The sequence below is a fragment of the Taurulus bubalis genome, assembly GCF_910589615.1.
Source record: "Taurulus bubalis genome assembly, chromosome: 10".
Lineage (NCBI taxonomy): Eukaryota > Metazoa > Chordata > Actinopteri > Perciformes > Cottidae > Taurulus > Taurulus bubalis.
In genome coordinates, this window is record NC_136598.1 from 20,581,025 (window position 1) to 20,595,441 (window position 14,417).

A 14,417-nucleotide genomic window follows, 5' to 3' on the forward strand; every position below is an offset into this window, starting at 1 on the left:
CAACGTCTCAGGGCTTAATTTATATTCATGCCCTGTCAGACAGAAAGTACTATGGTAAAAAAAAAATACAATGATGGCTTTAAGTATCCAGTTTTCATCTGGGTGCAAAAGAGGAGGTATGATGTTTTATTCGGCCTTCTTGGACACGTGTCCCATCTTGGAGGGGATGTTGCGCAGTAGGAAGAATCCAACCGTGGTGATGCCACAGGTGATCTCTGCTACCCAGAAGGCCATTTCCCAGCCGTGGTGCTTGGCAATGGTGCTGAATGGAAGTCCAGACAGGAAGCCACCAACTGAGGAGAAGACATGTTTACTCCTAAGAATTAGAGAATGTAAAAAAATTCAACAGTATCACAAACTATTTGTATTGTATTATTAGTGTAACGACTGTATGTCAGGCTCCATGTGTGCAGTTGATGCAAAGTGTGATGATTCTGAAAGGAAAACCACTCTACTTACCGTTTGCCATCAGAGCAACAATGGCATGTGACGTCCCGCAGTAGTTGGACGGGGCGCTCTCATTGGCTATAACTCCGAATAACGCTATTGGTCCATAAGCCGAGAAACCGAAAGCGGCGCCCAGGCTGAGTATCCACACCTGAACGTACGAATAGAGGCACAGTCGGGATGTTTACACACATTTAAGAATCTCTTCACATGTGCAAACATACAGAACATTTGAAAGTATCCTGTCCAACATATAGGGAATACAGTTAATAATAATAATAAAGCGCAAGTAGGTAAAAAAAAAGAACATATAGAAAACATATATATTAAGAAAACTATCAGTCTGTATTATAGCAGCAGTCAGACATGGAGTGTTTAGCAGTCCGTGTGGGAACAGATACCTTTGAGCTGTCAGGAGTCACTGTGATCCTGAACAGGTACATGGACACAAACATTCCAGCCATCATGCAGATCAGGATGAAATGGCGAGGGTTGCCATATAGTCTCTTGCCTTGCTGTACAAGAAAAGGAAATAAATAACGGTTATACTGGTTTCTCCTGTTGCTAAATTCCCTAAATTCCGCATAAATCAGAGACTATTTATTGTCATTTATGGGGCTGATTAAGTGCGATGGAATGTTGCCGAGGTGGTCGTCACATTTTTACGCTCTGCGTGCGGAGTGACTGAACCCCTTTTCACAGTCCTCCGTGCTTATCGGGTACACATATATGACATTATTTGTTGTGGAGGCCGAAGAGCGGATGCCTAACTGGCATCTTACAAAATTAAACAGATAAGAAGTTATATTGTAGAAATATGAGGGAAGACCAAGGCAATCCAGGAATAATCAACATGCCGGTTAGTTATCATGAACGTCCCTGACATGGAAGTGAAAACAACACCACCCCTTTCTCTATTATCATCATTGTCTTTCTTGGTCAGGGGGTAAAGTTAGTAGTGCTGCACATACCTGGGGTTCTTATAGGATACCCACATACATTCCCACATTAAAAACAAACAGCCATATCGGCCATATATTAGGATACAGTTTATAATCAATACCTTATGAATGATTATATATTATATGCAAACTCACTTTGGCCACCGCCTTGTCAGAAAGGTAACCTGCTGCGAGACTGCCCAACAGGCCCCCAACCTCCAGCGCACTCATGTATGAGCTACCTATGAAGAAGAATATAGTGATTCACGAGAAATAATATCATCTGACGAAACTGAGTGCTCAGCATATTTCCCAACATAAATTGTGGGTGCCTACTCCCCGCTCTCTTCCATACCCATAAGTGTAGACTGGCCCTTATCCTGAATGAGAAACAGCTGGACCCAGTCGGTGCAGGCAGTCTTCACCCCGAACACCACCAGGTAGGACACAGACAGCAGCCACAGGTAGGGCGACAGCAGGAACTCGGACAGGGTGCTCTCATCACTGGAGGATCCTGAAGAGAAGACAGAGTATTATGAGACACCGAAGGACCTCGGCTACTAATCAGAATAATGAAACATTGTCTCGTTCTCACATTGCCTGTGTACAAATGGCACGAGAGGGCCAACTGGGTACAGAGTCCACAGAGTCACCGACCTTTAGTCACAACATAAGAGGCACATGCTGTGCGAAAACACACGCACATCTGGACAATGCACGGCCACATATTAAGTATATGTACTGCCAGTACTGTCTGAGAGAGGTGATGGCAAAAGAACCCCAAAATAAGTTATTATGACTCATTCAGTAAAGTCTCACCTCCTTTGCTCTTGGCTGCTGGCTCTATGTTGGGAAGCCCCACCTCCTGAGGCTCATTCTTGATGAGCAGCAGACAGAAAAAGGAGGCCGCTACGCAAATCATTCCAGACACGAACAGGATCGTCCTCCAGCTGTAAACCTCGGCCAGCACCGTGGCAATGATGGGGCCCAAGCTGCCAGCCAGATTCATGCTGCAGGAGAGAATGGCCCACCATGTCCCGAACTGAGAAGGCTCAAACCACTGACAGTAGAGGAGAGGAAATGAGCATGTGAAATATAGAGGAGGGATAAAATAATTGAAACAGTGCTATCTTTTAGATTGACAGCAGGTAATAACTGCATGACGGTCATGTGACAGTTGTCATATTGCATGACAACGACAAAAAAGTGAGGTCAAACAAGGGGAGGCGAAGCTTTTCACTCATACTGTGCTGTGCATACATTATAATACTGGTTTCCCCTTGGCTTACAGGCATTTGCAAACATCCACTGGTAAATATTGAGAAACACTCAAAATGCATTGAGGTAAAGCTAACTATCATTTCATTACAAAAGAGAGTACAGCCCCTAAAAACACATTTTCTCAGTTGGCATCTTTCTATTACCAACGGGAACACCCCGTTTTATGCCAAATCCAATCAGGATGGATCAACATTTAATTAAGATGGGTTGACAGTGGTGGGGGTGTTTCACCACACCCAAGCAGACCTAATTAGAGATTTTAAGTGTAAAATTTGTAATATATAACACATGTTAACTTCTCATTTTTGTCTTATTACATGTATCTGATTTGGAATGTGTTTGTACCTATACCTGATCTCAGTGCAGGTCATTATTATGTGTATCATGGTGCCTATTTGTTTGTTGGAGACGAAAAAAGAAACATCTTCAATCGGATGTCGGTATGCTGCAGCGCTGACCAACTGGCCTGATGCTACGGTACCTTGCGCAGCACCCTGCCGCAGGGAGGCCAGCCGAGGCCCTGGCCAAGGCCGTTGAGAAACCACAGGCCGGAGAAGACGGCGACAGTGGAGGACCAGGAGAAGACCACGTTGATGCCTCCCACCATGCACAGGCCAATGGAGAAGAGCCAGCGGGCGCTGATCTGGTCCGAAAGCACGCCACTGATGAACTTACTGATAGCGTAGGCTAAAGACTGACTACTGGTGATCATGCCTAAGCAAAGGAGGGGCCGTGGGAGAGAAGTTTAGTTTTTAGAAATATTTCTGACATATTGTAAAGCAACCGTCTACCAAGAAACATAACTGGAATATAGTGTGTGAGGACAAGTCAATGTAAACAGCATGTGTGGAAGTTAGTCAGGGTTGCTTGTAATGTGTTCATGTTGGGGTGAATTATTCATTCATCTTGAGATTTTTACAATTCTAATGTTTTCATGATAAATGCTACCTTACTATAAGAGCATTATGGTGATTGATATTTCTTTGTATGTAGACAATGTGCAAAACACAACAATCACGCATGAAAGGCGATGATAAATCAAGAGTCTCATACCCAGGTCATCCTTATCCAGCTTAATTTCTTGCATGAGTGAAGGCATCACAAAGGAGAAAGTCTTTCTGTTAAAGTAGTACAGTGTGTAGCCGACAAACATGGCCAGAAATATAGTTGCTCGGTAGTATCCATAACTTGCTGTCGCCATGGCTGCAGATTTAGTTCTATTAAAAAAAAAAGAGGCAAAAACTGGAAGAATAGAGGACCAATCCAGAGAAAAGGAACCAGCTCCTGTCGTTTGGCAGACTTCTTGACAGTGAACTTTGCTACAGGATCCACCGTTCAGACTCCGCTGCTTACAAGTGGAGATGAGCTCGCAATCAGTTAGAAAGGTTAATGGACAACTTTTTTGACCCAGAGCTGATTTAATCTGGGTTGCTTCCATGTGCTGCAGGCCACTGACGGACTGGAGAAGGAAATTAATTTATACACCTATTTATATTTAAAAAAAGGGAGATCCTTCTACTTAAACAATGAGCCTGGTGTTTGTTTTTTTCTCATCTGTTGCTGTTTCTCCATCTGAGGATGTTATGGAAGGAGTGCTCATATCGATGTGGTTAATGATTTACTGTGGAATCCAATAGTCACAGCAGACCAGGGGTGTGTGAACTGTGGTGATCCTCAACAGGCAAAAGACCTATCCGACACAAATAGTGGGTTCAAAATGCTTAGAAAGTTGCACAAGAGAGGTACAAAGTCATTGTGAATAAGACATGACATATAACTGTAAACATTAATAAAATACTTTTCTGTCCAAATCAAGTTAAAGTAAAGATAAATCTACATAATTGTCCATACTTTACTGCAGGTAGGTAGTGTGTAAAATGTGAGGCATGCGCATTCTACCAAACCAGACTTTAGTGGAAGTGAACAACCCTCCAATAAAGCTGATTCTGATTCTCTGTATGTAATCAATACACACAACAATTAAAGTTGCCTCGGTTTTCATAAGAGTGATTTTTATCTATGAAGATTATCATGCGGAACTAAACGTTTCAGTGTCATAACGCTGTAGTTGTCACGGAGTACACTTTCTGCAATAATCGAAAAAAAGATAATAAAAAAATACCATTGATTTTTGTTGGGGGGGTGTCTACAACGACGCTGACTTTGCCAGCTTTCCACTTTCCATCACGAGTACGTGCAACGTCGTTTAGTGTTCGTCATGGAACACATTCTGTGCAAGTGGTTCCACCCGTAGGCTCTTCTATCTTTTTCACATTTATTAGTTATGAAAGCCCATTTCTGTTACTGTGATGACAAAACAGATCATGTAAGTCATTAAAATTAGATACTAACTCATAATTATGACTTACTATCTCAGATAGTAAATATAGTACGTCATGATTATGAGATGCTAAGTCATTATTTTAAGATAGTATCTCATAATGACCTACAGGATCTTTATTCTTTTTATAAAGTGGTGGAAATGGTCTTCCATAATTCGTAGATTTATGAGACTAAGATATACATTTAATATTGTCTTACAGACATTCACAACATAAAGGTGACATTGCTTTTAGGATCAATTTCGTCTAGTCCAGAAACACGATAGATTTTTTATTTTTTATTTAAACATAGTCTGTAAACTCTATATAAATGTAATATGCCTCAATCTTAAATGAAGCTCCATGACAAAACTATTAATCAACATGTTTTCTGTGGGTGCACATCAGATATAATCAAGTTAGCGGATTTACTCAAAGTCAGAGAGTACTCGGTGGGCCGCTTCACTTCTGGGCCGGTCGAGAATTTTATTTGTTGACATTTGTCAAGTTAGTCCATCTTCTCTTAAAGTGGGCTACACACGTTCCGCATTCTGACACCGCAGCCTCTGCATGGGTTGTACCATGCGAGGAAGTTCACCCCTCCCAAATAGAGTTGGTTCGGTCCGTAGCCAGTCTTTTCCAAAAAGTTTTCTCAGATAGGCTACGGATAGCTGGGCCGGCCGGACCGCAGCGATATGCGTCAGGGAGGATGGACGGGAGGAAGAGGGCAGGAGGGGCTGAAAAAAAGAAAGTCGTTGGAGGAGGATGCTGCCAAATGTGCCAAGCTTACCGATTTATTTTCAAGAGTACAAACACAAGTGGCAACTAGTAAAGAGAGACAAAGGACCATAGACTTTGCAAATATTATGCAAATATTGATATATAATATTGATATTGATATTGAAGTATGCAGTAATATGACTCTTAGTGTTTCTTTGTAGCTTCAGGGCAGCAGATAAGACAGTCGCCTGCTGAAAATAGGCTCGTTCGAGATGAGCCAGTTCTGCGCAGAATCGATCGGCGGCGATCGGCGCGCAATGCATGCCGGTTAGATTTGTGTCCGACTTGCTCTGACGTCATGAACACGTGGTCAACGATACTCTCACGAGACTAAGCCGACCGTCGATTTCAGAGGCAGGCGCTGCAGTGGCTCTCCCCCGACTGCTTGGCCCAGTGCATGATGGGAAACGCCTGGCTCTCGCCACATCAGAGAGCTGATTGGCTCTTAGATCTGACAGCAAACACCACGTGTTGTAGAAAATTCGTATTTTATGTGTAGTTGGAATACTTAACGCTGGATTATTGACTATTAGTCTCATGTTAGATCTAAAAACATTTATTGTGTGGTTAATACAAAATTGTATTTATACAACACACATCAAAACTACTAGTAATGTATTTCACAGGCAGACATCAAAAGACTAAAGGATGCAGCTACACACTCATTTTTACATAAATATATATTTATAAACACATATAATAAATCCAAACGTGATCTGTAAACTACAAGTAAACAAAAGTTCGGAACTAACAGGAAGTATTTTTTTCTGTGACTTCCTGCGTATACACAGCTGACAACTGACAACTGTCCGACTTGATTGCAGTTTTTTGTCAACGCCTCCTGCTGCGGCCGCCTGCTCTCGTCTGGATTCCAGGCGAGGCGCAGCTCTAACGAACGAGCCTAATATGAATGGGACAGCACTTTGCTGCAACATATCTGGCTGTTCCAAAAAAAAAAGCCATGAGAACTGTAGTTCATGCGTTGCCAGTAATATATGTTTGTAATTACAAAATTGTGCTTAGTGTCCTCTTTTTTATTTATTTTGTGCTTTGCCTTTTTTTTCTTCCTCTCTGCAATTGCCCCCCTGACTTGTTGGATTAACAAATGTATTTTGCCATTTGCTACTGTCAATTCATGAAATTATAATTATTGAATAAATGTTTAATAAAAGAAGAAAAAAACTCTGTAAGTACGGCAACTTACTGGGAGATGGTGATATTTAAAACTTTAATGACTCTTTGAAAAAACATGTAAACACTATTTTCCACCCATGTCTCTACACATCTTGGATAGTCTTTGTATAACTGCAATAACTCTGGCGGCCCAGCAGATGTCGCAACTTTGACTTGTAAAACAGTAAATAAGTTCCAGCACGACTGCTTCATGGTGATTTGAGGCTTTATTTCTTCCATCAACAACTACCTCTTGGTCTTCGTCCGCTCTCGTGCAGCTGGAGAGGCGCTGGGCGATGTGTTCGAGGTGTGCAGCATCAGACGAGAGGACTACGACTTCCACAAGGGAAAGTCTGAGTACGAGGACATTCTGCAGAGCAACAACCTGCCGTCCACCATGACACCTCGAGGACATCAGGCCCCTGCAGCGTTCCTCATCATGGGCTCGACAAGGTGCTCGCATATTGTCAGACTGAGCTGCTATTTATATGTATGTGTGAACAATAGAACCTGGACTGCAGTGACTAACTTTAATTTCTTTTATTTCTTTATTTCCGACGCAGCATGGCGTGGATTCTAACGCCCCTCTGCTATACTCCCACATTGACATCGCTGGGTCCAGTGGGCCGTTCCCCGGTGTCCCAACAGGAGCTCCCATCCTCGCCATGGCAACAAACTACTTCCTGTCTGATAGTTTCTAAATGGATACCCCCCAGTTTATATAAAACAAATGTAAAAACACAGCCTCTGCATTCAATGCCAATTACAATTTGGAATCGTCTAAATACCAATGAAATCCCTGCCACAACACGTCATGGAACAATGTATACGTCGGACATTCCTTCATCCCTCAGATTGCTTTTCTGCCACGATGTCCCCTGCTCTCTTTTCTAAGATGTCGTGACACTCGTCCTGCCTGCAGCCGGTGTCAAAGGCTCTACCTCCTTCTGCTTAATGGATCGTGGATATCTTGAATGTGCTGTAACTCCTTTACGTTATTCATTTTGGCCACATGACATCTATTGCTTCTGTCCATCCGGGGAGAGGGATCCTCCTCTGTTGCTCTCCCTCAGGTTTCTTCCCCTTTTTTTTCCCTGTGAAAGGGTTTTTACTATCTTTATTGGGGGAGTTTTTCCTGATCCGATGTGAGGTCCCGGGATAGGGATGTCATGTGTACAGATTGTAAAGCCCTCCGAGGCAAACTTGTATTTGTGATGTTGGGCTATATAAAATAAACTGAATTGAAAGGACCCTGTTCTTAAGTGGCCTGAATCAACATATATAATCTCAGGTGTACAATGGCAATATATATATATAATATGAACTATGCTATACTGATCATTACTGTTATAATTAAACTGTGAACAATAATTATGGTTTACATAAACCATACGATTACACTGAGCTTTCAAACTAGTTTTACTATTCCTAATCCATTCTAGTTATTCTTAAATTTTTATTAATTTCGATGTTCTGGAATCTGGACGATGGTCGCGCTGCTCACGCGGGCATGTAACCATGGTAACAGACAACAAACATCTCCAAACTGTCAACTGGTGTCGTGAAGTCGTCCGGTTCACGAATAAGCTCGTTTTACAACAAACACACGTGTAGCGTGAGCTTGTATTGTCCGTCTTTGGAACTTATGAACAAAGGATACCAACAGCCGAGGACCATGGTACGTTTAAGTTTAATTTAGGAGTTAATTTAGAAGCTCCATTTTGTGTGTGTGCAATTAACAGTGAACGGCTTCGTATTGACGCAGTGTGGTAATGTTTACCCCGGTTTAGAGGCGGGGATCCGGCTCCATCAAGTCCAGGAGCAGCTCTCATACCCGCGGCTACCGCAGGCTGGCCCCCACCTCCCAGGTGGATGAATCCCTGTTTGGCAACTCAAACCCGGTGAGTGCGCGTGACAGGTTACTGTGACCCCCCACAGACAAGGTCATTAAGTGTTTATCACTAGTTATAATATGTTGATATGACCTCAGGATCATAGCTAATTGCAAACACCTGCTACTGAGTGTTACATTACATTTCATTTCATTTAGCTGACGCTTTTATCCAAAGCCACTTACAATAAGTGCATTCAACCATGAGTACAAACTCAGAACAACAAGAATCAAGAAAGTATAATTTCTTCAAGAAAGTGCTATAAGTAAGTGCCAATTAAGTGTTACTTTCTTTATTCAAGGTATAGTCGGGAAAGATGTGTTTTTAGTTTGCGGTGGAAGATGGAGTGTTGCAAGCAGGGTCATACATTGACCCCCTCACCTGTCACTGGACATTTCTACAGGACATTCAGGTTTTTGTGTGGCACTTCTGAAATGTACACAGAAGGCATTTATAGAATTGTATATGCAGAGTCAGTGGTACCAGCTATTAGAACATATGGAAGAAATCGTGGAACCTTATTAAGCCCTGACTATATCTAGTGGCCGGTGCTAATTGCATTCCCTGGTTGCAAGCCACATTCATTGAATTTACTGCATCTATGTTACGTTGTTCATTCTGTACACATGACATCTATTGCTTGTGTCCATCCGGGGGGAGGGATCCTCCTCTGTTGCTCTCCTGAAGGGTTATTCCTTTTTTCCCAGTGAAAGGGTTTTTTCTATTTTTTGGGGGGAGTTTTTCCTGATCCGATGTGAGGTCCTGGGACAGGGATGTCGTACGTGTACAGATTGTAAAGCCCTCCGAGGAAAATTTGTAATTTTGGGCTATACAAAATAAACTGAATTGAAGCAGGGAGAGATCAAAAGGTAATGTTGGGTTTGTGAGATGATGCTAACGAACTCTGTCCCGATATCACAGTTGGACAATCATGGAAACTCGGCCTCCAAGGCTCCAAAGAATCCGTCCAAGAAGAACCAAGAAGGAGAGACTGTTCAAATAGTCACTAAAGACCTCATTCGCAACCTCAGGTAGGCTAACACACTGATGAACGGCACTCTCTCAGTTTGTCTGTGGCGGTATGAAACCAGTGCTCCTATCCGAAGATTTAAGTAGCTACATTTAAAGTCAAAATAATATGAAGAACATTTTAAGAGGTGGGCGCTATGCTGAGAAAGTAATGTATATTTACTTTCTAATCAATCCCTATAAATCAGAGCTATTGTATATCATGGATAAAAAATGAATGTCACAATATTGTAGATATTGTATGGCTTACATTTCAGTGATTATGCAGCACTGTAACCTCAAAAAGCGCATACACCAAACCACCACCTGTTATTATTCCAGGATCCCATTGAAGGATCCTTCAGGGGATTCTCTCATCCTGCCATTAGCTGAGTTTCAGCGGATCACCTCAGTGACTAAAGTTCTCACCAAGGAGGAGCGAGAGGCCCTGAAGGAGGCTCATCAGAGGAAGAAAGAGGAGGAAATTGTAGGAAGCACTCCAAACAATATTGTTCTTAAACATGCAGATTTACAATAAGCCCTTCACTCTTTTTTCTTTTCTTTAAAAAAAAAAAAAAAAAACCCTTATCCAGAGAGCTGCAGAGGAAAGGAAGCGTAAAATCTATGAGGCCGACCTCTCACGTAGGGACAATCAGGCCCTGACCGAGCTGGAGCTAGAGGCCCGGGACCGGGCGCAGCGCCTGCTGGAGCGGGCCAACGCCATGAAGATGGAGGAAGAGGACGAGATCAAAAAGCTCAACAACGTAGGATGTAGCTGTGGATGTGAAAGTGGACCCGTCGATCACTGGCAGTGCTGCAGATTATTCGTATTGATGTATCAATACTTCTGTGTGTGTGATACCCTCAGCTGATCCTGGCCGCTCAGTGTCAAGCCACACGTGACGCCCAGATCGATGAGAAGAAACAGATCCAGGCAGAGCTGTCAGAGGAGGAGAAGCGTCTGGATGCCATGATGGAAGTGGAGCGCCGCAAGGCCTTGGAGACCGTGGAGCAGATTGATGAGCTGCGCAAACAGCAGAGGATCGGGTGAGGAGAGCTCTACATGGTTTGATGGATTGATTTAAAAAAAAAAAAAAAAAAGAGACCCTTTTACCACACTGTAGTGAAGCAAAAATGTTTGCTTTTAATTTTAAAACCACCCACTTCCCTTTTGTAATCGGCATTAAAAGGGAAAAGGGCTTTAGTGTAGTTATCATGTGTTTTGTTGTCCCAGGGGAATGCAGAACATTTGCAACCAGATCCGGCAACATCTGAACGATAAGCAAATGCAAGACGTGATGAAAGAGCAGGAGAAAGAGCACACGCGAGAGAAACGGGAGAAAATGAACCTGGAAGACTTCAAGGTGCGGCCACAGCCCCGTGCAGAGAGAGAAACACGAGCATTAATGGGTCCAACACAAGCTCAAGGGGGGATATGCAACCATCTGGATATCAGTACACTTGTGCTGGAGTCCGTTTCTTCTCCGACTTGTTGTCTTCTTCTCTTGCAGGCCATGGAGAAGAAGAGGGAGGAGCAGCAGCACCTGCAGGAGGAGATTGTGCGCATCAACACCGAGACCCTGCAGGCCAAGGAGCAGAGGAGAGAGGAGGAGAAGATGGCCGACATGAGAAACATGGAATACATGCGAAACAAAATGGTTAGGAGAAAGGCCAATGAGCTCCATAGACGGAGATAGTCGCTACTCTCCAGTGACCAAATAAACAGGAATACATGGAGAGTTTATACCAATTCAAGTTCATCTTTTGATTTATTCCGTCTTTAAAATATGGTTTTCTTTTTCACATATCGACTCTGTATGACCTCTGCAGAAGCGAGAGGCAGACTATGAAGCCGAGCAGAGGCGTATCAAGAAGGAGAAGGAGCTGGAGATCGCCAGGCTGAGGGCCCAGCAAGAAAAGGCAAAAGACTACAAGTCAGATCAGGTCAGGAATAAAACAACCAGCTGACCACTGCCATAAAAGCTGGTACCTGCTGAAGATAATCCTATAAACTGATTATTTAAGAAAGGCAATTGCCTTTAACATAGATTCACTGGAATCAAAGCATCCGGTATGTCAACATGTTGTCTCTGTGCATTCGGAAGGATGACCTCCGTGCGAGAAGGAACCAGGAAGCCGCCGACCGGGAATGGAGGAGGAAAGAGAAGGAGCTCAGTGCCAAGAAGGCGCAGGAGAAAGCGATGCTGAGGGCGGCTCGGGAGGAGCAGATCAACTGCAAAGAGCACCTCCTGTCGATGGAGGCCGGCCGGGAGAAGGCCGAGTTTGAGAGGGTGCTGAAGTAAGAAACTCATTTTCACACTGCATCACCTGAAGAGTCTGAGCAAAAGCAGAATACCGCCGACAACCTGCAGTGGGACGGTTCAACCTCCACCTTTCTCTCCGCGCAGGGTGCAAAAGGAAGCAATCGCCAAACAGGAGGAGGAAGAGAAGAAGCATCAGCAGAAGGCACGCAACCACGCGGACGCCATCCGAAATCAGGTGAAGGAGCAGGTGCTCTCGGCCGGGGCCCAGCGCAGAGAGAATATTAAGGAGGCCAATCATTTGGTCGAGGAAGCGCGACAGAGACGAGTGCGCCTTGAAGAGATCAAAGAGAAGAAGCTGAAGGAGCTCAGGTGAGTACGGGTTCGGGGGTTAATGGGTCGTCCTTCGTGTGCCGATATGATGACGTGACTGTCTTTACACTGAATAAACCTGACATGCGTTTGTCGATGCGCAGGGCTACGGGGGTCTCGGAAAGATACTGCAATGAGGTGGAAAGGAAGGCCCGACCCTGAGCGATCTGATCCACTCACATCTTACAGGCTCTCATTTAAGCAAGTACTAATGTAACAGAAGCATATATAAGAGTGCACCAATAAAAACTGATATTACCCTTTCATGGCTTTGTACTCTTTTGATCATTGGCATGTACATATGTTGGCAGTGGATGTTTTTGTGGAGACATTACTACTTTCTCTCACACAGACAGAGTACAGTTTTTAGTCTTTATTTCGGCTAGTATTTCCCTTTCAGTTGAGTCATATTCTTCCACTTATCAATGACAGATCCCCTTAATTATTAATATGCATGACATCAGAAAGGAATTCAACTTATGTTAGGGTTAGGATGACACTTTACACACACACATACACATCTTAAAGCATGTGTTAAGTACATCAAGGTAAATACAGGCTCTTATTTCAGACCATTCTTGACAAAGAACTGGATGTACTGAGGCCTAATTTCTTCATCATAACCATCTAAACACGCAACCTACAGGAGTGTTCATGGATCTAATCAAGTTGTCATCAGGATGCCAAAGGTTCCACCGACCCGTCGTCCTCCGCCTCCTCGTTTGTTCTCGCTACTACGCATCAACAGAGAGGGAAACGGGACAGGAGAGTGGGGTGGAGGACAGAATGGTTGGGGGGTATCTGTCTAAAAGTTTTCAATTCTTGTTCACATCTGTACACGCAGAAAAAGTAATGGTGACCGAGGGAAACACTACAACACCTGGCATACGCGGCCCTCAGCACGAGGAGGGTTCCGAGTAAACACACACACACACACACACACAAACACACACACACACATACAGTACGGTTAAGGGGTTAAGGGCCCTGGGGGTCTGGGGAGCCGTGATCCCATCCTTGCACATACACAGATAGAGTCTCACACAAGCACTGTACACGGCACAAGAGGTCACCTAAATACATGGAGCCAATGAAGAGAGCTAACATCTAGGGGGTGGATTGAGAGTCCAGTACAGGCCGAGAGGGGGTTAAAATTCTTATTTAGACCGTCAGGTCACACACATTCACATTCACACTCACACACACACACACACACACACACACACACACACACACACACACACACACACACACACACACACACCCTCATCCACACAGTGACACACGTCATTTAAAACTCCATAAAGCTACACGCCTGTGCAGAATATACTATCATTACTTAGTGTTGCTAGCTATAGCCATTGAAATGGCAATATATGTTCAAATATTATATGTAACCTTTTTTTTCCTCAGAATATACAACGATGAAATGCATTATACAGACAAACGAGACAATGTAAGCAGTTCACATTTCAGTACATCAAAAGTAAGAGCTTCTCTACATCAATTTCTTCACGAGTGCAAAATCCAATGCTCCTCCACCTACTTCAAAGGTTCGTTGCTGAGCTTTAGCAAGTCCACGTCTGCACAAAACAATAAAAAAAACATGACAATAACATGAAACACAAAAATAGTTCTAAATAAGTAGTCATAAATATGGAATGTGAAAAAAACAACAAAAAACATGTGGTCCAATTTCTTTTCAAACGATACAAATAAAAGTCCTTCAATGCAAGTTAAATGTTTTCTCTTATAACAGGACAACATAATAAAAAAATAGTACTCAAAAACAAGAGTGGGCAGTTGCTTTGCTTGTGGCCCCAGTTGTGAGTAGAAGACCATGGGAAGCTGGTGAGGAACACAAAGAGAGAAGAAGGACAGATGGAGGGGAGGTGTTGGGCCAGGTTGTGGTGGGGAGCAGGTATGGGGGGTGTCGGGTGT

General features: G+C 43.4%; 2 protein-coding genes across 3 annotated transcripts; one reads left to right on the plus strand and one right to left on the minus strand.

Moving 5' to 3' along the window:
- Positions 1 to 126: 126 nt before the first annotated feature.
- On the minus strand, positions 127 to 3,870 carry slc37a4a (solute carrier family 37 member 4a; the record flags this gene model as incomplete). Of its 2 annotated transcripts, none has more annotated exons than XM_079224761.1 (8): positions 127 to 293; positions 460 to 598; positions 849 to 962; positions 1,545 to 1,630; positions 1,744 to 1,902; positions 2,208 to 2,448; positions 3,151 to 3,383; positions 3,723 to 3,870. In XM_079224761.1, 8 exons carry the CDS (start codon positions 3,868 to 3,870, stop codon positions 127 to 129), a joined length of 1,287 nt encoding a protein of 428 aa, XP_079080887.1. The 2 variants fall into 2 exon arrangements, with proteins under 2 accessions (XP_079080887.1, XP_079080886.1); XM_079224760.1 differs by having other exon boundaries at positions 460 to 629; positions 814 to 962.
- A 4,718-nt stretch (positions 3,871 to 8,588) lies between these two features.
- Positions 8,589 to 12,638, plus strand: cfap45 (cilia and flagella associated protein 45; the record flags this gene model as incomplete). Its single annotated transcript, XM_079224892.1, has 12 exons — positions 8,589 to 8,621; positions 8,734 to 8,844; positions 9,757 to 9,866; positions 10,186 to 10,330; positions 10,437 to 10,607; positions 10,712 to 10,890; positions 11,078 to 11,207; positions 11,355 to 11,501; positions 11,674 to 11,787; positions 11,949 to 12,142; positions 12,252 to 12,476; positions 12,581 to 12,638. The coding sequence occupies 12 exons, from the start codon at positions 8,589 to 8,591 to the stop codon at positions 12,636 to 12,638; spliced, it is 1,617 nt and encodes a 538-aa protein (XP_079081018.1).
- Between the last annotated feature and the right edge of the window lie 1,779 nt (positions 12,639 to 14,417).